General features: G+C 37.0%; 1 protein-coding gene across 1 annotated transcript; it reads left to right on the top strand.

Annotated features, from left to right (window-relative positions):
* The first annotated feature begins 248 nt into the window (after positions 1 to 248).
* On the top strand, positions 249 to 25580 carry SKA2 (spindle and kinetochore associated complex subunit 2). Its single transcript, XM_074974671.1, has 7 exons — positions 249 to 402; positions 14092 to 14181; positions 15079 to 15255; positions 16764 to 16850; positions 18586 to 18625; positions 20927 to 21059; positions 21841 to 25580. Exons 1-7 carry the CDS (start codon positions 370 to 372, stop codon positions 21965 to 21967), a joined length of 687 nt encoding a protein of 228 aa, XP_074830772.1. The 5' UTR covers positions 249 to 369; the 3' UTR covers positions 21968 to 25580.
* The last annotated feature ends 192 nt before the right edge of the window (positions 25581 to 25772 follow it).

Genomic DNA, 25772 nt, shown 5'->3' with positions numbered 1-25772 from the left:
CGCCCCCCCCGCAATAGACCAATCAGAAAACAGTGGTAACCCTTCTATCCAATTATCCATAATTATTAGTATAGCTCCAATCTCAGCCAATCACAATTGGAGTCCACTCTCAGCCAGTCATAATTCGCGGCTCTCCTTTCCTAACCAATCACATGGTGCAGTTTTTCTTCCAACCAACGGCCGCATCCGTGTCATAAGCAGGGTTTACGTCCTTCCCCGCCCAATGGGCGCGGGTCTGTGTCAGCAGCGGGCCAATCACAATTAAGCAGTGAGTGACAGCTGCCCAATGACGACTCCCGGCTTTCCCATCCTGAGAAAGAGGGGGTGGCTATATCTCTGCCGCTGCCTGAGGAATGTCAACTATTCAACATGGAGACGGCGGTTACCAGGCTTGAGACCATGGTGAGTTCACGGGGCGGGGGCCAGGCCGAGAGCGGGGCCGGCGCGTGAGCGGTTGTGGGGGCGAGGCTGGAGGTAAGCGGGCGCTGGAGCAAGCTGTGGGCTAGGGGGGTCAAGGGGACCGTCCCTATCCAGACTCGTGGGGGCAGCTGGGGATTGGAGAGGGAGGCACAGCACTGTTCCTCCCTCCTGTCGGGCCGGTCCATTCTTCTTTCGAGGGGCAAGGGGGAGGACAGATTCGTCTGGGTCTGTTCATTTTGTCCTCGCCCTGGGGAGGGGAATAGGTAGATCTTGGCGGGCCGCTCCATTCACCTCTCCCCGTCCGGGGGGGGTGGGGGTGTGGAGGGCGCTCGCCTGGGTCGGTCCATTTTCCCCTCAGGCTGGGGAGTTAGAGGTGGCGTGGACTGGTCCATTTTCCTCTTTGGCTGGGGAGTGTAGAGTAGAGGTTGCCTGGACTGGCCCATTCTCTAGGGAGGGAGAGGGCATGGAAATTCCAGCCCAGTACATGTGGAGCTGAGCTTGGCTACTCTGGGCTGTTCCATCATGCGGAGGTGGGTGTGGCGGAGCAGAAAGAGTTCATTTGGGCTTGTCCATTTTTCTCCCTCCTTGGAGGCAGTGGGGTGGGCATAGAAGTTTTCTGGGTGGTCCCATTTGCCTCTCATCCCAGTGGGGTGGTGATGGAGCAGAGCTCACCAGAACTGATCCATTCTTCTCTTTATCTGGCAGTGGAATGGGAAGGAAACTGGAGCAGAGCTCATCAAGGCCATTTCTTCCCTCATACAGGGCCCCTCTTGTATGGGGGAAGGAGGGCAGAGCTGTGCTGAAGCTGATCCATGCTCTCGTCTGGTTGAGGGTGGGAAGAGCTCACTTGGGCTGGTCTGCTTCCACTTACTTTGAAGGATGAATGGTCAAAACTTGTGTGGGACATTCTGTTTCCCCAAAATCTTGTGGAGGCAGAGCTCCTGTTGGCTCGCCTATTCCCCACTGACCATGCTGATGGAGATCTTTCATGGGCCGTTTCAGTGTGGCAAAAAGTCAGGCTCCTTGCTTAGATTGGTATTGTGTGCCCTGCTTAGTGGGGGAAGGAAGATGCTCACTTCAGCCCTTCCAGGCCATAGGTCTCTTAACTTAATTTTAGCACTGTTTGATCGAGTCCCCCTCAGGCAGGACCAAGTCATGCTGTGTAAGTAGTTTCCTTTTTTCTTACCTCCAGTCATGTTAAATAGCTGTGCTTTAACACACATCACTTTCATAGTGCAATTAGGACGGAGAAAGGATTCCCCCTTCATATGCACCAGAGTCCTTCTGTGGCATCCTTCAGGAGGTAGTTCGTGTTAACCTACTTTTTTTGTTTCTGGAGTTCTTATGTTAATTTATTTCAGTACTTATTGTGATTATTATAGGCACATATTTGTCTGTTTATAATTTTGTTTAACATGCTTGGAGATGTTTGGGAATGGTCTGTGCATTCTAATTTATTATGAATATTAATTCTTACATTGTGCCATAAACATAGATTTTATAGGCTTTTATATGAGAATTACACACACTAAAATGTGATTCTGCAAAATATCTCTATATTGTTTCCTTGTGGTATTTGCAGCAAACTTCCAATTACCCATTTATCTCAATAATGCTACTAGTTTTGGTAACCCATCTAATAGACCATCAATAGCCTCACAGAGAACACACTAGGTTATTGAATACAGGGAGTTAGCTATTGCAGTAGGTTAGTACTCTGGTTTTTAATATATGGAAACATGGGATTGAAACTTTAATTAGGTGGAAAGTGAAAATGAGTTTGGTGTTCTCCTGGTCCTTATTTATACATTTTAAAATCACTATAACAAGCTTCTCAAGAGAAACTCAGAACTAGGAGGTAAAATGGCAGAGCTTTGTGGGAAAGTGTTCATGTTTTATGTCCACGCTATCCTTGAATCTAGTCTGTGCTTTTAAGACCTTCACTTTCATAACCACCAAATTAAAGCACTTCCTAGCCCCTTCTATTTCATTTAATAACTTTTTTCAGTTACCTAACTGTCCCTCCCATTCATGTTTTTGAACTTCCACTTCCAATGTAATTATTTCTTTAATACGTTAACAGCAATGAGCAAATGAAGCATTTGTTGTCTGAAAATAAACAACTTGTACTTTTGGCTGAATGCCTTCTAAGCTTGTTCTTCTAATGTGCCTCTGTCATCTCATTGAGTGACCTGCATTACCTTCCTTATTCCAGTCCAATGGCTCTTCTGAGTAGCACTGTAACATATGTAGTGGTTTTATGAGAACACTAGATTACAATTTGGAAAAAAATAACATTATTTGTATCACATTATTAGAAAATATCTGAATCTAATGCTCCAGAGTTAAAAGGTCATGGCATTAAATATGTACACTATGTAAATCTGAATTTCACAGTATATTTGAAAGATGCATGCTTTGTGTTGGTTTGTTTGTTTGTTTTTTGTTTTTTAAAACCCAAGCCATACTTTGGAATCTGGTAAATTATACCTTTATAGCGTCCCATATCCAGTATCTACTAAAGTGGTGTCATCATACTCAGATAATGTTTGGAGTGGTAATACTATACTGTGTTTGACTTGAATGATGTTTAAATTCTTCTCAAATCTCAGAAGATCAATTTTGATTTTAAATGTAGAACTTGTAGTAATGTCCATACAGTCAATTTGTTTTGAAATCTACCTGTCTCTTCTGTTGCTTTTTTCTTTTTAACCTTGTCCTATTTTTAAATTTACTTCTTTAAGACTATTTTTCTTGTGGAAAAACTGCCTAGAAATTATCAATATCCTGAATGTCAAATTTTGTCACTATTTCAAATACTCACATTTTAGCCATGCTTTGTAGAATCAGATGGGTCATGATTTTTGCTTCAGGACACAAAAATAATTGCAACAAAAATAATCAAGCAAATTACTGTTCAGGAATAGTGAGTGATATCAAAGCCCCTTTAAAGTCAATTAGAGTCTTGCCACTGACTTAATTGGAGCCAGGATATCAACCAATGTTTTTATGACCTACTTTCCAAGTAGACGTCTTGATTTTTGCATTAGGATTGGTTTGGACCAAATCATTTATTTATATAATAAAAAATTTGCGCTCTGTCACTACTACCTTATGCAACCAGTGTTTGACTATAGTTTATTCATTTTCTCCTATATTGGCAAGGGCCATCTTGCATTCTTTTGTTTGATTTTAGGGGTACTGTTGACTTGTTCCAAGGGGAGACATGTCCAGCTGCCTTCTGCCATTAGGAAGGACCATGAGTGACACAATGAAGAGCCATCTTGAATATTTAGTTGTATATTCTCTCTCTCTCTCTTTTTTTTTTTTACACGAGATGTTACACAAAGTTGTACCGTTTTACTTTGTTGCACGCAAGTTTAGCCAGCTTTTCAAAAGAATGCGTGTGTCTTATCTCTCTCTGAAAGCATTAAATTATTAAAATTAATGGGAATTTGTGTCTCGCTAACTGTCCCTGGTATTGCAGTTTTGTGCGTCTCGTTTATCCTTTTGGCTTGTTTGTTCTTCCTGTATTTTCTATGAAGTCATCAGCTCTTTCCATAGACGTGTGATTAAAATAGTACTTCTAACTTCCCCAGTTTCAGTATGTACTTCATGAAAAGCTTTTGGTCTCTAGAGGAACCAACGATAGACTATAGTTGTTTTGTAGGAAAATTTAAAAAAACTAATTTTATTAATAGGAATGTGAATGATAATATTGAATAGCCATGTGGCTTAAAAGTGAGTCTGCGTACATTTGAAAGACAAACGACCAAATTACAATAAGAAAAGAGTGAATCAGAGGATCCATAATGTGGTAAAATTCATTATGTAAAAAGAGCATAAACCTAAGTTTTTGTTTTGTTTTGTTTTGTTTTTTTTTAAGACTTGTTGCATTTCGGAAGGAGATATGCACCCAAGCCGAGGCTGTGATCCAATGCCCATTGATATCAATGGGAGTCTTTCTACGAACTTCAGTGGGCATTGGATCAGGCTCTAATGAGAGTACTGCACAATATATGGTGGTGGATTATGATTAAAGAAATGGTTGTTCTATAGTAAGTATTATTTACTTTTAAGTCAGACCTTCAAACATTGGAGGTAGCAAAAAGGTCTGAGGAAAATACATTCAAGTATGCAACATTTCAGTGTTCCTTACTGTAAAAACACAATTGCTACATTAAACTTAAAATACTTGTTTGAGAGCAGTCTTGTTCCATTTATTTCATTGTATTTTTAGTATGTTGGACCTACCTTTTACTTCCTGGTGAGTGGTGTCTGTCCAGTGCCCTTTTTATGTTGTACTACTAGTGATCATGCACAAAAAGCAGTGCAATGTTAAAAGGGCATTGGCCAGTGATACTGTCCGCGTTAGTAATTTTTTTTTTTTTTTTTATGGAATCACAATTTAAGGGTCAGAGTACTTGTGTTTAGTCAGACTGGAAGACTATGCTACAATAATCATAAAGTAGGATTGCCTCTTACACATTTTTCACACATGCTGTCTTTATCAAAACTAGGATCATGGCCCAAGAAATATGTTCCACATGCAAGGAAGGGAACATTGTACTGGTTTCCCTAGGAAAACAATGTAGATGATGTCATAGGTGTGGAGTTGGCTCAGGTTGCAGCCATAGTGATTTAATACACCTTCATTCAGTTCCTCCATTTGTCTGAGTCTTGCTGTTAACAATCTTAGAATGTACAGGTGGAGATGGCCATTGGAATTATCTAGCCCTAGAGGTTCTCATATTGCAGACCAGATTTGAATAAAGAAACTGTCTTTTAGACACCTCTCCCCTAATTCACAATCGTGTTGCCCCTGCTCCTATTTGTGACCATGTATCATTGCTGTGGTAACCACAGCATTTGCTAGAAAAATATTAGAAAACTAATTGTTAAAATAAACTTAAGGTAATTTAGCAGCTGGAAATAAGAACAACAAATTTCATGTGGCCAGAAAGTGTTCCCTGGATTACCAGTAGTCCATGGACCACAGCTGGAGAACCTATGGCATCTCATTATTCTGTTCAGCTGTATAACACACATGAAAGAGAGATATATTTGGAAATGTGATTGTCAGGCAAGAGCAGCAGCAGCAAAATGTTCTTAACTGAATTCACAACAGATTTTTGGTGTTTTTTTTATCATTTTCTCTTGGTCAAGAGAATCCAGACATTCCAAAATGTGTTAACAATTTCCACGTCCCTGCATGTGTCTAGTAGGCCTGATGAGCATTAACCTTAGCCTGATTTCCATAACCCACAAGACGCCAGCATCTGATATCAGCTTATTTTTACTTAAAGCATATATATAGATGGTGTTGACTAAATGTTCAGGATTCTGGTTTCCCTTGTTTCAAAAAGTGTCAACCTACGAAATAGAAACATTACTTCTGTTCAAAATATAGCTGACGTAGGTTATTCTTACCTTTCCTACGTCTTGCTGCTAACGAATGCTCTGACTTTATTGCACTACTGTACTTTACAGCTAGCAGTGCAATAGTATTGTCAAAGCATCTGAAAGCAGACTACCCCGCAATACCTTGATTCTTGCTCTACAGCTTCTAACAGAGTCTTCAAAGCCTGTGAGTAAATCTGCATTTAATAAATTTTACATTTTCTCATTGTTGTAAAATATTCATTGTGCAAAGGTTCCAAATCTACAACAATATGGTGAGATTTTTAGCACTGAAATTAAATTGTATTTTACTATTCTTAGATTTAGAAAATGGTGTATCTGTAGATTTAAAAAAAACAAACAAACTTGAATGGGGATTAAAGATCAAATCACTGTAAAAGTTTAAAAGAGATGCATTTGCTGAAACAGACACTTATTACATTTTCACAAAATAAGAAATAAGTGGCAGAAGGGGGGTGCATCTCAGATGCATCTAAGCTGTTCTGGGAAGTTTTTTATAATGGGCATAATTTCTTAAATGTGTGTAGGTATATTTCTACAAAACAAGCTGTGATATTTAATTATATTATTTTCATTAACGGCAAATCTTAAAATATTAGTTACATGATAGCAAGCAATAGTCACATCAAAATTAAATGTCCTCAATTATAGAAGTAACCTGCAGTTAATGGTTCACTATCAGTCTATAAATCTCAGATTCTGCCTTGCTTAACATGCTTTATATTCTTATGAGCTGTGCTTCGTACTTTATAAAGGCACGAATAATTGTAATCTATTCCTTACTTCAAACATATTTAAACTGGTATTATCTTGGAAACTAAGTCTTCCTAGATGCTTTTTAACATCAGTCACAGTAATCCATATTTCTGATGTCTTCATTCTGAGATTATGTAGCTGCAGATAAAGAAGTTATAAACAAACAACAAAGTTATAAACAAAAAACACACTATTTTGATGGGCTGTCATTAGAAACAAAGAATATAAACTTTCTCCCACAGAGGATGACACAATTATCAGGACAGATTTTTTTTTTTTTTAAATCCTTATGACGGTTTTTAAACAATAAAGAGTGTAATTAAGAAGTAGTTTACTGTATATCTTTATGATTAATGTAACTTTTAGGATTGGACCTCAGGAGCAGTTTTGTCAAAGTCAAATGGTAAATTATTGGATTAGTAGGTTAAAGAAGCATTTTCTTCTTCTTCCTAAAACTGGAGGACTTCTTAGTTAAACTCTTCCACATCTGTCCTGTGTTTTAACCACTGTGCTAAAGTTTGCCAAAAGAAGTATCAGTTGTGGGGTTACCAGATAGCAACTGTGAAAAAACGGGACAGGGGGTGAGGGGTAATAGGCGCCTATATAAGAAAAAGCCACCCAAAACAGGACTGTCCCTTTTAAAACGGGACATCTGGTCACTGTAATCAGTTGAAGAGAGTAAAAGTTTTCGCAAAAAGAAAAGGAGTACTTGTGGCACCTTAGAGACTAACCAATTTATTTGAGCATAAGCTTTCGTGAGCTACAGCTCACTTCATCGGATGCATTCAGTGGAAAATACAGTGAGAAGATTTATATACACACACACACAACATGAAAAAGTTGGTGTTATCATACACACTGTAAGGAGAGTGATCACTTAAGATAAGCTATTACCAGCAGGAGAGCGGGGGGCTAGGGGCGCCTGCTCCAAAGCCCGTTAATGTTGATGGGAGTCTTTTGAAAGCACATACCAAAAATACTTCAGCATCTACTGATAGTAAAGCCATTCACTGTGTTTGTTTGTATTTTTCCTGTCATTTTCATTTGTTCAATTTAAGAAACCCAAAGTACTGACTGTAAATGACAAATGAGTCTATATTATTCATGATTTAATGTTTGTATAATCTGTGTTTTCAGGGTTACATGCACATAAATTCCTGATTACACAATCTTTGTTGCTAATTTGTAATTAAAGGATATCACTGTAAAGATATCATTGTCCTTAATGGAATTTTTAAAGCTGTAAAGAAATAATGTGAGTTATGTTAACTTTGAGTTCTTTTAGAAACACAGGACAACATCAATAAGGAAATACCTTTTGAAATTTGAACTATAATTTAATATTGCAAAAATAGTGACAAGGAATGCAACTGCAAATAATCTAGGTTCTAATATTATTATAATGTAACTGTGTTGGCTTGTTGAAGCAACTGGAAAAACTAATATCAAAGTTCAGTCGGTTCTGTGTGTTATCTTTGAACATTTGTTTCATGTTTTTCTTTAAACTGTAATGCATTTTAATTTTAAGTTACTTAAATAATCAGCTGGTGTATTTTACTATCAGTATGAATTTTAATATTTGTTATGGAAACAAGAGCTAAGTATTGTGAGTTTTGTCCTAGACCTACCATTTGTGTATATTTGACTTTTTAAAAATTGACTCTGCTCAGGAGAATAAATTGTGGGTTTTTAAAATTTAATCTTGTGGGTTTTTTCCCCCATTAATATTTTGAAATATTTAGCAGGTGTTTTATTGTTAGACTGGAATATTTTTTTTAAAGTTTCTTCTTAGTACGAACCAGCACCTTCTCATATCAATTTAGGATGTGGTTGTCAGATAGGTTCAGCACTTGTATGCTACATAGCAATTTATTTGTGTACTTTGAAATTGAAAACTGTATTTTAAGGAGGTTGGTGTGAAGTTATGGGTTCATAGAATTGTTTCAGTGTTTTATTTTTGTGTCTTCTCAGAATCTCCCTTATGGAGCAAAAGGAACCTTTCAAGAAACTTCAAGAAAGTTAATTTGAATACATAACTTCTAGTGTTTCTTAAGCCTCTAATATTTTTGTTTATTGGCTGTTCTATTTTCTTTTAAAATAAGTTTAATAGTAAATCTAATAATGAGGATTTTTTTTCTATTGGTGATTGAGTTTTAAATATCAGACTTTTTGATTCTCTTATTAAAGTAATCCCAAAACAGTTTAATAACTTAAGTGATCTCTGATCACGCACCATGGTCTTCCCCCACTTACTGTTGCTGGGTGGTTAGAAAATATTTAATATTAATTTTGATTCTTTTTGTAGAAAAGGACCTTGGAAACATTTGAGCCTGATGGGTACAGATCATGATATTCCATGTGATGTGTACAATACTATAGTCCTTTCTGGAATAATATTAGCTAAATAAAGATAAATGTTAAATAGCAGCAAATGTTTGGATAAATGAGTGCGGGGGAAAGGAAGTGCCTCAAAAGGAGAGAGTGGTTCTTATGTATTATTACACATGGTGGCTAATTCTGCATTGCAAGTCTGCATCATTCACCAAAAGGGTCTGATGGATGTAAATCAGAAGAGAGAAGTTAAAATGGCTTTTTTATAGTGACATAAATCTGCGATAGATGGAGAAGCTTTGTCACGCATTATGATTTGTTTAGTTTTAAACTATTTAAGAAGAGTATTATTAAAAGATTTCTAATTTTCAAGACATTGTGTGTGTGTGTGTGTGTGTGTGTGGATAGACATAAGTCTTAATGGGCAAAGATATTGTGATTTCCATTATTTTGTGTGACGCAATCTTCTAACAAGAAAAGACAATTGGATATACTTAACTTCCATTGACTTCAATGGGTTTTGGATCAGGCCCATATTTAGGAAGTTAAATTGTAGTGCATCACAATTCTTTTTGGTCATTTCAAACAGTTTAACTTAAACTGTAATTATTGCTATAGAGAGTGAGAAGTCAGTTGAAACAGTGAAAACCACTTTGAGTTAAACTAATTCTGTAAATATTTAGCTTATGTTCAAAACAGTCCCTCTCTCAACTATAATTTCAAATGATTACATGAAGAAATTCAGTGTTAGTTTTGTGAACTGGGCACACTGCCTTTCTATAAACCAGAAATCCCTAATAGACATTAAAATGGCAGATGAAAGTTAATTAAGCAATAATCTTATCCCCTATTTCACAGGGCAATTATCCAATTCCCTAGTGACTCATTTATCCCAAGAAAAGAGTTGAGTGAAACGTGTTGGTGATGTCATCAGTTTGATTTGTCCACTTATCTGCCTGATTTATCAGGGAACAATTAAATTTGTTGTGAGTATTTTGATCAAACAAGAGGACACATTCTTAAATAAAATATCTGTGGATATAACCAGATCCTGAACTGTCATTGATTCTCTACTCACAGCTGTGTTTACACATTATTGCTAATAGAGTTTCTTTTTTATATTGAGAAAGGACAGTGATCAGGCTGAGAGAGCTGTAGAAATTGATGGAGAAGATTTAACACCTTTAACTAGAAAGGTCGGGGAGGGGGGAGAGTATTTTTGTTTCATTAGTAAAGTCTTTCATTTGAATGTCAGATACCAAGTATTTAGTCTATAAGCAAATGATAAAAACTAGCAATGTTGTTGTATGAAATACTTCTTGTATTGGCATACTCAAATAACAATCCTTCCAAAAAAAAAAAGTATAATAGAAGAGCTGGATTCAGCCCTTAATGTCCTAGTAACAAACTCATGTAAGAGCAGATTTAAAATTGCAGCAGCAGTGACTGACTCTTAAATACAGTTACATTAAGTCCTGGTCTACACTACAAATTTTTGATGGTATAAACTACGTCGCTCGGGGGTGCGGAAAATCTTACTCCTGAGTGACGACGTTTTACCGACCTAACCCCTGGTGTAGACCATGCTACATCAACGGGAGGGCTACTCCTGTCAACATTGCTACCCCCTCTCAAGGAGGTGGAGAAACTCTCCCATTGGCGTAGATAGTGTCTTCACTAAGTGCAACTGTGACACAGCTGTGCTGCTGCAGCACTGTAAGTGTAGACAAGCTCTAGGTATGGATGTGCTAGTTCTCTTGTGGCATTTCTGTCCCATACACATTTAATATTAAAATATCACTTCTTTAAAAATGTCAAATTTACAAGTGCAAATAACAGGCTGTATCATGCATAGAAGACAGTGTCTCTCACAAAGGGTTTTCCATTTACATAACACAATAAAACTCAGGTGCCTAATACATGAATGGATCAGGCAAGGTCCAGTTTTTGAAAGATGTTTTCTTTGCTTTTTTGAAATAATTTCACACTTTAGATTATAATTTAAAAGCTCCACAGAAGAACTTCACCTTGAGGTGTGAATTAAGAAAAGGTAGGGGTGTGTGTGTGTGTGTTTGGTGTAGTAAGAAATTGATGGTTCCACACAGTGGGCAATGCAGGCAATGGTGAAAGACTGTACAAAGACAAGAGCGGGAGGAAGGAAAGAGTAGGTGTGTGGAGTGGGTTAGACAAAGGGAGTAAGGGAGAATAAGGAGAAGTGGGGATTCTACTTGAATAGAATGTTTCTAACTCATCAGGGTATCTGATGGTAGCCTAGAAAATTTTTCTAGTGTGGTTACTAACTGTGGCAACACAATTATCCAAGCATCAGGTGTTGGATGTGTTACCTGCCTATTTCTACTAATACAATATTTTGATTGTCATTTTCTTTTTCTACAATATTTGGACTCATTTTAAATTGTAGACAATATATGGTAACATTTCAAGCTTGATGTGGGGACTTAGCTGCTGTCAAGTTTCACTAATATCTGTGGGAACTGTGCATAAGTCTATGAAATAAGTCATCACTATGAAAACCTATCCTTTATACACTTAAAATATTTATTAAATTTGTCATACCATTCAGTCATTCAAAGAAAGCTCTGCATAATAAGATGCCAGTCAAAGGTGGATCACTTTGTACATTATATTTCCTTTAAAGAATAGAAAGGTTGCAGAAAAGCTCTTGTGATTGCTTTCTACATATAATGAATGCTAACACCACAAAGGCTGTTGAACTGACAATAACATACAAAATGTGTTTTAAAGAATCAAAAGAAGTTTACAATGCATTTTGTCAGTACATAATGCAAACCGTTAAAGTATTAACTTCAGCTGAAATTTCTAACAGTTTCCTTGAATTAATGGGAGAATTGCAATGAGTTTTTAGTTATAAGAAATTCTTGGAGCTTTAAAAGGTTCAGTGGAAGCGATAGGGAATAACAGCCTTACTTTCATATTTCATTATTAAATATCAATTTTTAGAAGAGTATAGAAAGCCCTTGTTCTGTCATAACATCTAAACCTCTAACTTCACCAAAATAATCTAAGAAACTAGGGAAGTGTGCTTTTACAAACAATACTATTGTGGGAGAAGTTACCAACCCATGAACATCCACTGTATTTTAATTTTAAATTCCTGGAATAAACACCAACATCTTAATGACTTCAGTCAGAATTGAAAACTCTTTTCTCTGACATTGTTTGGAAGATAACTTCTTTCCTTTGACAGTAGTTATGATATCAGATAAAGTAAGTTCTCTAAGAGAAAAATCCTCCTTAGACCCTTCAAAACCTATTGTATCAGAAAAACAAAGTCAACAATAAACTACGGTAGGCCTAGTGTATGACTGAATACCTGCGTGTGTGTGTATATATACCATTTGTTTCAGTATCTGGAACTCTGGTCACTGCTTCTGGGTATTCAGCCCACATCCACTGATCTCAGAAGTGTGTTATGAGAATTATTCAGTAAGAAGTCTTTCATAAGAGCTGAGCCTGAATTTTCTGAAAGTCCAAGAGTGTTATCCTGGCCCCATTGAAGTTAATGGCAAAACTCCTTTGAGTCAGTAGTGTCAGGATTTCACCCCAAATGGTCTGCATAAAGTACAGTGCACCCAGTTCCTTCTTTTTTCTTTTGAATCCTTATCTCTTGTATCCACTTTGCATTTTCTCAGGAGTCCCCTTTCAGAAATCTAAGGTCATATCATGGAGCCTAAATGGGGTATTTCTGACAAAGGAATGTTTTAAACCTGTAGTGGAAAAACTGCCATATTTTCTTAATCTCAAATCTTTCGCACTGGCCATTGCGTCTGCCAAGAGGGTTATATTAATATGGTAGCCCTCTTTATCAAAGGGTTTTACGTGCAGTTTCTTCCAGACAAGGTGATTTTCAAACCACCTTCTGGTTTGTTTGTTTGTTTATTGATTGATATATTCCAGAGTCCTCAAACAGGTTGGAATAACGTCCTATACCAGCTGTAATCAGGACTCTCAAAATCTACTTTGAACAAAACTAAATACAAATCTAACCATTCCTGATTTCATATTTTCCTAATCAGGAGCAACTGAAAGGAAATTCTGTTCTCTGGCTTTGTAAACAGAAAGATATAAGTAGGATGATCTCTGTATTCTTGTTGATCAAATACTATGAGATGTTCTTTCCCTGCTTTCAGTTCTTTTAATGCAAAGCCTTTCAGTTAGCTCTAAATTCCATGCATTACAATAAAACCGAAGACGTATTATTGATAGATGAATAACGAAACGTTCCTGCCTGTTTGGGATCACCTGTTTTTGAGCTTGTTCTAAATCAATGTGTTCTAAATCAGTGATTCTCAAACTTTTGTACTGGTGACCCCTTTCACATAGCAAGCCTCTGAGTGTGACACCCCCCCCCCAAATTAAAAACAGTTTTTTAAAAAAATATATTTAACACCATTATAAATGCTGGCGGCAAAGCGGGGTTTGGGGTGGAGGCTGACCCCCCCCCCATGTAATTACCTCACGACCCCCAGTTTGAGAACCCCTGTTCTAAATGGTACAGCATGCTACATGGTGTATTATACATGTAGTAGAGTGCACCCAAAGAGAGAGTGCCACAGATGAATGTGTGTCCTTATGACAGGTCCTAGAATGTTACCCTGGTTTGACTGATATAAAAGTTTTTTAATTTACCCTCTCAATTCTGGATCACTATTTTCCTTTGTCAAAACTGCATACTGGCAACAGGGACTTACTGTATAATATGCAACACTTGCACTGTGAAGAGCAGTGAGCTTAACTGTCAGATAATGCAAGAAAATGCTGCTGTCTGCTCCTGTAAGTTTTTCTTCAAGGACCTTCTTGGCCACTACTTCTCATTGCCTGCAAAGTTCTTATCTAGCTAATTGCTTTAAGGCTACTTACCTTTAGTTACGTTGACTATCAAGAGTTTGCAAGTTTACTCTTCGGTATATAAGGTTGGAATAAGTCACAAACATTAGTAAGTGGGGGAACAGCTCCTTGCTTATAGTACATCAGTCTTTCAAACTGAAACATCTTGATTTCTGGGGGTGGGGGTTGGGGTTTTTTTTTGTTTGTTAGTGCAGGAAAGAGTGATTAAATGACTATGCTTTTTGTCTGAGTTTTTGTTGTTTAATATATTGTGGTTGATCTTCAATGTTTTAGTTCCAGAAGGCAGAATCTGATTTGGATTACATTCAACACAAATTGGAGTTTGAAATAATGAAAAACCTTCCTGATAATCCATCAGCAGAGGTACTATTTTCAGATTAAATTTGTAAATTTTGTTGTATCTTGCACAAATTCACTGTAAATTGGTAATTCTCTAATCATAAAACATGTTTTATTGGATATATATCAAAAACTCCTGGTCATTTTATATGTTTTTGTTTTTATACTCTATTTTTGCAACATACCAAGACAGTTGATGTAGATTTATTTCAGAATAGCCACATCTTAGTATAATGGAATGCTCCATACTTTGTGTTTTGAGAAATCAGCTGGAGTGTTACCAGGCACTGTCAACTTCAACACCCTCTTCAAGACACACCTCTGTTGTGACACTTGCAATAGATCAGCCAACAAATGATGACTAGACTCAGGGCTTGTGGGAGAAACAAAAAGGGTAAGGGGGGTATAATACATTATTTATAGTATTTTTTGTAAATCTTCCCTCACCCACCCCACATGTTCAGATGCAGTGAAAAAGAATATATATATATATATATATATATATATATATATATATAAATTTTTTTTTTTTTTTTTTTTTTTTTTTTACAAGAGGTGGCTTACACGTTCTAACTCAGGAAAATTTAAGAAAGCACAAAAACACAGTATCTTCATTCTATTGTATCTTCTGTGGAACCAGAGAGTTAGTGGCTTATTACTATTTGTTTGCCTATGAAAAGTTATGTGGCATGGGTAGATGGAGCAAGAGGTTTCCAAAACATGAAAGATGTCATTTTATGGGTAATGTGCTACTGATTGTAGTTAAGCGCTTCCACTATAAAGTGTCTCTTTCAATTCTCTTTTTAACAGCTCTAGTTGCCGTATACTTTGAGAACATCTAATCTGTTTAGTCTTGTGTAGCCAAATTGATCATCTTTCTAATGTCTTGATAGTTTAAATGTACTTTTCCCCTTGATGTAGGAAAATCCAGTGACTCTCTTAGAGGAACTCTCAGTGGTGAAGTCACGTTATAAAATGTTATGTACGCAGCTGGAAGAAATTTCTATAGAGCAAAGAGAGTCTATGAGCTGTATTCATGCTACTCTAGAAAACACTATGAAGATGGTGCAGGCACTACAGCGACATGCTGATCTTGAGGTAATGTTTTCAGTTTACTAATATGGGCCCCAGTCCTGTAAATGCACACATGTAACCTTATGGACGGGAGTAGTTCCTTTGAAATCAAGACTAAACACATATGTACAAAAATGTTACTGGAACAGGGGTTAGATTTTCTTTTTTGGGTGGAAAATCTTCTTACATTTTCTGTTGAGAGATCACATTACTGAAGTAACAGCTCAATATATTGTACTCAATCCTAAAAATGCTTTTGCATTTGAGCAGCCCTATTGAAGTGGGGCTACTCACGTTAATTAAGGTTTCTGGGACTGGGCCCATTGTTGAACTCATAGGTCTGATTCACCATTGTGGTAAGCCAAGATAATTCTGGTGGAATTCCATTGATTTCAAGATGAAGTAACACAATGGTGAATCGTACCCCATGTCTCTGAATAGTTTGATGGAAATTGATGTTTCAGACACTGAATTAAATCCCAATTTTTAAACTGATCTTTGAAGCGTTCTCTATTATCTTGAAAGCTGCCAGGTAGAAAGTGAAACTGACTGTAAAGAAAACAAAATGACCAATGTATTTTCAGTGTGAGTGGAGGTAAATATAAAATTGTGAACATTCTAAAATTATTTTAATTTTGAATAATCTCAGATGATAGAAAATTTAAAGCTTTATGTAAGCATTATCATATTTTTAAAAAGTTTCCTTGTGTTTCTAAGTGTTGTGCAAACATTGACTACTTAATCCTTCAAAAACCTCTTATAGTTACTTTTGTAGACAGGGAAGGTTAGACCTAGAGAAGTTAAGTGATCAGCCCAACATCAAACAGAATGTTAAACTAAAATATTCCTGGGTCCCAGCCCTGTGTTCAGTACGCTGACTGGATGGCACTGCCTCTCTCAAAATATTATACTTAATCTGACCGTGTCCATAACCAAACATTGTGACTCCTACTTTTATATTATATATGATATAATATAAATAAAGTTATGCTTTCTCATTATTTAAAAAATGGCACTTTCCTTCACAGCTCAGAAGAGAAAATACAATGACCTTTCCTCTCCATTTGTGCCAATGTTATGCTGCCAAGTAGCATGTTGAGAATAATTTTATAGGTTTCTGTCCTGGGGTGAAGTGGTAAAGTCCTGAGCCACTTACTTGTGCCAAGTAGGATTAGGCAACAAATTTTCAGCCAGTAGTTTGTATATTTGTTTGTAGCCGTCTCTATACTTACTATAGCGGAGACTGATGAAACAATTTAAAAAGCAGGATTAGAATTTTTTTAAAATGGAACATTTATTTTTCAGATGTTAATCTATAGTTCTAACATTAGAATACAATGAGTAGATTTTTATTTGGAGTTTGAACATGAGTTTAATGGTGGGATTTTCAGAAACACTCAGCCTTAACTCTTCTCCCATTGAAGTTAATGGGAGTTTACCATAGTTTTAAATGGGAAAAGGTTTAAGCAAACTGAGTGCTTCTGAAAATCTCACCATAAATGGTGAAAATAGCACTTTCTTTTTCCCCCTAGCTTTCACCTCTGTCTGAAGAAGAACAGACTGCAGCACAACGCTTAGCATGTAAAACAGTTAAAGGAACAGATCCACCAGTGGAAGAGGTAACTGTGGCTTTATATGACTTGATTCTGCAAGCCCCTTACTCCCAAGTAATCTCTGTGAAGTCAGTGGGACTATTTGTGTGAATTAGGACTGCTCCCTTGACTAGCAGTTTTCAGGAGCATGCCCTGAAATAGTTTCACTTTTTACTTTTCCAGTTTATTGCACAAATGTTTTGTTTTGTTGTGCCCCTCTCCCTCTTCTCCCCCAGGGAATGGTTTTGTTTAAGAAAATTTTGTTTTGAAAAAGCAACTTTAATCTCTTACCATTTACTAAGAAAACAGTGACATTTTTGTATTTATATGGTAGCATATATTTTAAAGTACAAGAGGATGGGTAAATCATGCCGCTTTAGATCACATATAGCATGCAAAACAAACATGAACAGTACCTTGAATTCAGAAGAGCATTCTGTTCTGGTTGATCAGTTTCTTGTCACAAGTGCTCTATCAGATCATTCAGCTATTAGTAGAATAGCTACTAAATCTTTGGGGTGGGGGTGAAGAGCATAATTACTTCAGTCAAATGCCTAGACTGATTTTCAATATTTATAATTTCCTGTTACATATTAAATTGAAAACTGGCTAAGAATAACTTAACCACATTACAATGCTGCTGCAATATAATATGAAACTAAAGAAGTCTAACACTTTTAGGCAGAAACTCAGGATTTCTGCCATAAAATCAATCATAACAAAGACTTTTCATGGTATTAAACAACAAATATCAGCAAAAATTTAGTCAGGATCTTTGTTACATAAAACCTAGACTTAAATCATATTTGTTATAATGTATCTTCTTGACCTTGTCTGTCTCTCTCCTTTTTCCACTGCTTATCTATCAATGCCACCTCACTTTCATCACCACTGTTTGACAGTCTTCCAGTATCTTTCTGCTTCAACTCTATTTTTGCTAATTTCATCATTAACATAATTATAATCCTAATTAAATCACGATGATGATAATATCATTTGTATTACTTTAGTGCCTGTGGGAGCCCAAGTCATGGAATAGGACCTATTGTGCCAGGCAATGTACAAAAGCAACAAAGACCATCCCTAACCCAATGAGTTTACAGTTTAAGTAAAACTCATCATCTTTTCCCTTCCCCTGTTTATCTTGAGTGGTCAAGATACAATTTGTATTCAAATACCCCAGACAAAATTAGACCTAGCCCTGCTCCAATTGAGGTCAGGGAAATCAAGATTGGGCCCTAAATGGGTATTGCATGTTTTTGTTGTTTTTCAAAGAGGAAGAGAAATCACCCCCATCTTAAAGGCTCTGTGTTTTGTTAACCCTCTCTTCTGGCTGAGGAAAGCTGGATGCAGCTTCCTCTAGAGCCCATCAGAACTGTTGGCCTGCAAGAACAGCTTTATAAAGCTCTTGAGCATCTCTTTCCCTTCCTTGTGTTGTGTGTGCAGTGCTTTCAGCCACTACCAGATAGGAGAACTGGCTGGCCTGACTTGACAGCTGATTTTCCCTCCCACTCCCCTCCCAAACCTATCTTATCTGTTTGGCACTAGGATTTTTGCATGCTGACTAGTAGCTAGTGTGGGAACTCACCAGGAAGCATTCACTTAATGCTTAGGAATTCTACCATATCAATTCCTTGGCAATTAATTGCCAACAATCAGCCATATTTCTATATTGGTAACTATGTTAAAAACTACAGCTACTACTTCAGAATTGTAGTACAGTATATATGAAACCTTGACATCACATTCTGTTTATTTTTAGCCACTTTGTTCAGTGTCTACAGTTCCTATTCCAGATGGGGGTAAGTGCTGACAACCCCCTTCTACTGCTTCGCAGAAATCAGCTTCCTTTTCTGAGCATTAACATTTATTTTTTTTCTAGTTGCTAAGTGTATATATATATGCCCCTCTGCAGAGGGGTGTGTGTGTGTGTGTGTGTGTGTGTAGATAGGTAGGTAGATCCACACCCACATAACCTTAATTGTAAGATATTCAAACACACCAAGTTCAATATTTAGGATATGTATCTTAAGAGTATATTGACATTGTTAGTGTATTTCATTGTGGACCTATATATTGTGAAATTCAAGGTTAGCATAAAAAAATCAACTTTTTTAATAGATATATAATATGCCCACAATGAAGTGTGTGTGTATATATATTTCATTTTGTGTGTGTGTGTAGATATTTAAAAAGTTGGAGTTTTTTGGATGCTAGCCTTAAATTTCATAATATAGGCCCACAATGAAATACACTAACAATGTCAATATACTCTTAAGATACATATTGATGTCCTAAATATTGACCTTGATATTTCAAATATATCTTACAATTACAATTAAGGTTAAGATTTTATCACAGTTATTTTTAGTAAAAGTCACGGACAGGTTGCAACCAATAAACAACAACTCATGGAAACCTGTGACCTGACTTTTTTTAACTAAAAATAATGGGTGTGGAGGAGGGGGACTGATGGGGGATGACTGAAGCCCAAGCCCCACTGGGGGGATGAGAGCCCGAGCTCCGCTGCGAAGGGGGCTCCAGTACTCACCACTATGGCAGCTGACAGCTCTGGGGTCCCCACCACCTGTGGCAGCTCAAAGCTCCAGGGCCCCTGACAGCTCTGGCCTCACCGCCCCAGGGCTGAAACTGCAGCAGAAAATGTCAGAGGTCTCTGAAAGTCATGGAATCTCTGACTTCCATGACCTCCATGACAAACTCTTATCCTTAATTATAATAATCATTGCCAAGGAGTGGTTGGATAAATCTGCTTCACTTTCTGAAAGTAAGGCCTTGCAAATAATTTTAGCTGAGAAATGAAGGCTCCTACTGCCACTGATGGCAAAACTTCCAATCACTTGTGGGGGAAACAGGATCAGGCCATGAAGTTTTTGGTCTGAGATGTCTGTAGAACTTAGTGCTTTAAGTAAACAGTTAATTTACTGTAGTTATAAAATAAATGAACACAGATGTTAGTAACTAGTTTTTGACATTCACTGGAGAGTATATACTTAAATGTAAGAAACTGAGGGCCAACTTCAACCTCAGGTACAACTCCTATTTATTTCATTGGGAGTTATGCCAGGACTGAAACTGGTCCTAAATCTGAAATTGTCTTTATAGTTTAAAAAGACAGTGTTAGTCTTAATATGGAAATAATCATTGCTTTGTCCGGACATGAATCTTTATAACAGGGTTTTTCCCAGTGATCGATTGGTAGTGTCTTGTTATACCAAATTGACAGAACCATATTAGGTTTCCATACATACGTACTTTCTCCCCAGGCCAGTAAGAGCCTTAGCACTCTGAAGGTGTTACACAAGCCGAGGGAAGGGAAGACCATTTAAAAGTGTCCTTTAAGGGTTCTGAGAGAAACACTCTTTCTTGGCTGGGAGAAGGCTGTTTGGTGCCTGGCCACCAGAAGTATCTAAAGTGGGAAAAACTATAATCTTCAGGACTCCTTTGAAGTTCCTACAGGAACTTGCCAGGCTAGAAAGATATGTTCACTGATTTATTTATTTATTTATTTATTTTATCTGTATTTTGTATTTTTAAAATTGTATTCTCCCACTTCCATGATTTATTAAAGAAATTACCTGTTTTGCTCAGCACATCACTCTGAATGCTACAGCTGTAATAGTGAGAACTGTACATTACTGCGTAGAAATTGTGATGTACTGGAGGGGTTGGTGGTTAACAAGAATTGATACTGTTGAAGCTACTGCTGGCAAGCATTGTGTTGCTGAGATTACAACCAAATGAAAAGTGATGCTGCCTGTTATATTCTATATGTTTGATATTGCATATGCATCATGATGAACATGCCAGTAAATAAATATCACTTTTCAGCAGGGATGACTACTTCCAACAATATGTTCAGAACAGCATTCATGTAACTGTTATAGTTGGTACATGGGAAGATATGCCTTTCACCAGTCTTCCAGTTTTCCAATGTCAGTGCTGAGCAAAACTTATATAAATTAGGTGTTGCAGCAGTTTAATATGCTATGTAAGCAGTATTACATGAGCACTTCTAAATATTAAAGTAACCCTAACTTCATCTGTGTAAATTTTTGAGTAATTTTTTATTTTAAAATTGCTAGAACCACAGTTCAAACCAGTGACTAAGGAGATGTTGATGGCTGTACCAAAGATTATCAGAAGTACTGTTAAATTAGTGGACCTGAACAGCTTTTACAGGGAACTATTTAACTACTTTGTTCTAAATGGGAACAGGTAAGCATTGAAAGAGTATATGATTATTGGTTTTCAGGCCTTTCATTTTTAATAGTTCATTGGTGTGACTGATAAATCATAACTTAATGTAGGCTTTTTTGAAACCAAACAGCAACTAAATCTGGAGTTGTCATATTGCAGCAAGCAGTTAACTGGTTTCAAAAATTGATCTAGGCTCCTGTTGTCGATTTCTGTTAGGGTAAATGTCCCAAGATGACGCGGCATCACACTTCTTTTCCCCCTCGCCCCCATACTCCTTTTTTGAGTAGGGTTGGGTTAAATTAAAGTATCAATTATCTTTACTCATATTTTAGCAACATTAAACACAAGTTCAACAGAAATAAATTGTTTAACTTAGGCCAGGTCTACAACATTAAACTTAAATGTCTATGCTAGAAGAGATTTGCAGGTGTAGCTATACCAATAAAACCTCTTAGTGTGGTTGCAGCTTATATTGGTTAAAAATACTTTTGCCAGTATGCCTTATTCCAGTCTGACAAGCTAAATGAGCTATACCTGTAAAAATACTTTTACACTGGGATAACTGTCTACATTAAGGCTTTTGCCCATACAAAATTATTACAAACCTTCTACCCCCACTCCATACATACATACATACATACCTCTAACTGACATTGCTATATCAGGGAAAGTTTCTAGCGTAGACCTGGCTTAAGAGGTTGAGCAACATTTTTTAGAAATTATTTATGAGAAGAACTTGGGCTCTGTCTTTTCAGATTTCAGTAAATACTTTGTTGAATAGTTTGCTCTTGTCTTGCAGAGCAGCATTGAATGTTGCACAGATGAACAAGATGAATATGAAAGCCACCAATTCCCGGCTACAAATCCTGAAAGAACTTTCCATTGTAGAAATTGACAAACAAGGAAATGCTAAGTTAATTGTGTAAATTTAAGCCTAAATGAACTAATCATATTTTGATAGAAGGAATTTGGGTGCAGCTCCTGGCGTATTGGTAGGCAAATAGTTCTCTATTTATAAAAATGATACACATTGTGAAAATTTGTTGTTAATGTGACTGTATTAGGATTCTCTTTGTAATACCCAATTGTGAATTAAAAAGCATATATCAAATTTTGTAAACTACTTTGCTTTTAAGATTTGTAGGACATAGTGGACAGAATCACATTTTTAACTCCATCATGTTTCAGTACTTGTTTTCCTGCATGGGGATTAATGGCTTCCAACCAAACATTTTTACTTGTACTTGGATTCCTGAGTAAGTGATATGAAAGCCAAGTAGGCTATAAAAGTTTTACTACTTTATAGGTCACAGTTCAGGGCAACTGGCCGTGTAGTCCATCAGTGGCCCAGCAAGGGCATGCACTTTCAGGCTTCTGGTTCCTCAGCTGTTACCTGTCCTGGGCGGAGACACGCATCTCACTTCCTCCTGACCAGAATATTTCCAGGCTGCACAGTTCCCTGCCTACACTATATGAATTACTCCAGAAGACTGACTGCCTAAGCAGGTTTGCTTTGCTGTCTTTTCAGAGACTATAATCAGTGTGATTGCCCATAGTTAAGTTACCACACAGCTCTTTCTAAGCAAGCACATTTTTTCTTAAGGTAAGAGCATCAGAGAGAACTTACTAAAACAATAAAAGAACCTACACACATACTAATAAGCTTACCAGAGCATACTCCTACTCGAGCAATGGCTCTGTCGGATGATTAGTCCTTCAAACCCCACCCCATGGGGTTTTCCTCTAGTTACAAGTTCATAACCATGGTAGTTCAGAACAAGCACGCACATGAGTCTGAGAGTCTCTTCTTTATATTGCTTGGCTCTTCGATCTTAGACAGTGGATAGGTAATCGGTAAGACGATGGGTTTCTCCTCAAGGTGTAATTTCAAAAGGCTGGGTCTAAAGGTGGGGAATTTGCATTCTCTTTCCAACTCCCCCACAAGTTTCTCAAGGAAACCCACTTAACTTTTTATAAATTCACTTTGTTTCAAATCACCCTTTTGAAGCTGATAGCATTTCCCAGGGTTTACATTAATCAGGTCTCCTCCCTAGAAGTATTACATACAATTTCACAATAATATATAAACATTTGTAATACAATGAACTCCTAAATCACTAAAACTTAATTCAATAAAGTTTGTACAGGTATTGCAGGAAACTTCCTATCTATCACAGCTTACCTTCTGAATCTCCCAATAACTGATTTCCGTAACCATTTTATAAGTCAATGGCCTGACTTAGTCACCATTCCAGAATGTCTTTTTGAAACGTTTAGCATTCATACGAATAAGATGATAAAACTAGGTAAAGCCTGCCATGGTACTGCTAGGCGTGTTGCAGCCCACCTCATGCAGCTCTCCATAGTATCAAGTCAATCATGCAAACTACATCTCTTGTACACCAACCACTGATTCCAGCTCTTCAAGCTGCTCTTTTGCAGGTGATATCTAGGCTTATTGGCTCCATAACTATTGACAAGGAAATGCAGCATGACTTTCTCAAGATTCTGTAATTTTTTTTGTTTTTTCTTAAGGTTTTATTTTTAAACAGAGGACTGGGGACAGTTTTAGTAAATCCAGAGCCCATTAAATTCTCTAGGGACCACTTCCTGCTGCAGTAAAAGCCACTGTCCAGAGTTCCACAACTTCAGAATCTGTTGCAAAAATACACTGCCCAAGGAATTGTTTTACCCTTTTCAGATACCTGGTATGATATAAGAGCTGAAATGCTAAATCCACAACTATTTTGGAATATTGCATGTTTTTTTGCACTGAACAAATAGATGGTGGGTTGTGTGGGTTTGTTTGGTGTTTGTGCATGTGAAAATATCTAAAATTTGTTCCCATCAGCTCCACTCAAAATAAGGCTGCTACTTCAACACCAAGCAAAGAATAGTCTACTCAGCACGCTATCTGGCTAGTGTTTTATGTAGTAATAAGAAATGAGATTGAACACTGACCAAATTATAATACCACGTCCATATTCTATGATGCTATAGAAAACAAATTACAAGAATACTATTGGAAGATGATAGATGTGCTGCTTTGTGTGTATTTTTGCTTATATATATCTGGACTGTTCTGTCTGGCCAAGGCAACCTTGGAACTGCGGTCCTCTGTACATATCTTTTTTGTAATTAATTTCCATCAAACCTTTTCCCCTCATATTTGTACTTTTTCATGTTTGTACTGGTTGTTTTGTAAACTAATGCTTCTGTTTGCTTTTTTCTCCACATCCTTGCTCTGGACCCAGTCACACAAATCCTTCCTGTACAGACCTCCCATTGATTTCAGTGAGTTCTGCATGTGGAGGGCTTGCAAGATTGGGCCCTTTGTTTCCTCTTTGACATAGGACTATAAGTAACTCCCAGTTAAGTCAATGGGAATCTTTCAGTTGACATTAATGGAAGTTGCATAGGCCCCATAGTCACTATTAAAAGATGATTAATTCTTGGCATGTTTTGTTTGGTATATCAAAGTCACAGGACCAAGGCATAATTTCTAGAAGCATTTAGAGCATTTGCATCTCTAAGTCCTTGTGGCAAGTTTTACTGTCTTAACTTCAGACTTATTTTAATGTTTTTAAATAGATGTAGTGGATTACTTGAACACCAAGTGTTCATAATTTGTCGATTTTGTTTTTTAAAAAAAAGCTTCCTGAGGAGTGCTAGTCTGTTTTGTAAGAACATTGTTCACCAATGTATTTTTAGGCATCTTGCAAAAATGCAGTGCAGTTTAAAACTACAGTAGAACCTCAGAGTAACGAACCCCCATGAATAAAGGTTGTTCGTAACTCTGAAATATTCATAACTGAACAAAACGTTGTGGTTCTTTCAAAAGTTTACAACTGAACGTTGACTTAATACAGCTTTGAAACTTTGCTGTGCAAAAGAAAAATTCTACTTTCCCTTTATTGTTTAGCAGTTTACATTTAACACAATACTGTATTGCATTTGCTTTTTGCTTTTTTTTCTTTGGTCTCTGCTGCTCTCTGATTTTGTACTTCTGGTTCAAAACGAGGTGTGTGGTTGACTGGTCAGTTCGTAACTCTCTGGTTTTCATAACTCTGAGGTTCTACTGTAATAACAATTTATGTACAGTAGGTGGCCAGTATCTTAGTTAGGTCTGCTGGGGAAAGCTCTCCAAAGGCAACTGTGGAATTCACCTTTGTTTTGAGTATTGTATAGATCAACACACTGAATAACTTATCAGTGAGTGTAATAAGAACTATTGAATTAAGTATTTGGAAAATGCTAGAGTATGTGCTTCCTTTGAGCTTGTGAACTGATATTGCAGAAAGTGGAATGATTTCGACTTTCATTTTCTTAACATTTCCTTTTTTGTAAGGAATGTGGATTGACATAATCTAAGTACAAATGAATACTTTCCAATAAAGTTACTGTACATTACGGTCTATGAAATGTTTGTCTTCATACTGAACTGGCAGAGGGGAGCTGTTTTATCTTAGTTTGCACTGTGAATAAATAGCGAGCTGTAACAACATTTTTTAGTGTTTGTGTAGCTCACGAACCTGACGTATTGAGAGACGCATAAAACGCTGAGTAAAGTTTTGTTGCTGGCAGCCACATGTATCTCTGGACAACCAGATTACAAACAGACTAAGACAAAAGCATCAGCTGAGATGGAGTGGCTACTGCCACATGACTCTTCTGTAATAAGGTAAAACACATCCTGGAATAGTATGTACAAAAACTTTCAATAGGATTTGA

The sequence above is a fragment of the Natator depressus genome, chromosome 17 (assembly GCF_965152275.1).
Source record: "Natator depressus isolate rNatDep1 chromosome 17, rNatDep2.hap1, whole genome shotgun sequence".
In the NCBI taxonomy this organism is placed as follows: domain Eukaryota; kingdom Metazoa; phylum Chordata; order Testudines; family Cheloniidae; genus Natator; species Natator depressus.
Note: the sequence above shows the minus strand (reverse complement) of the source record. Positions and strands in the feature narration are given on the sequence as shown.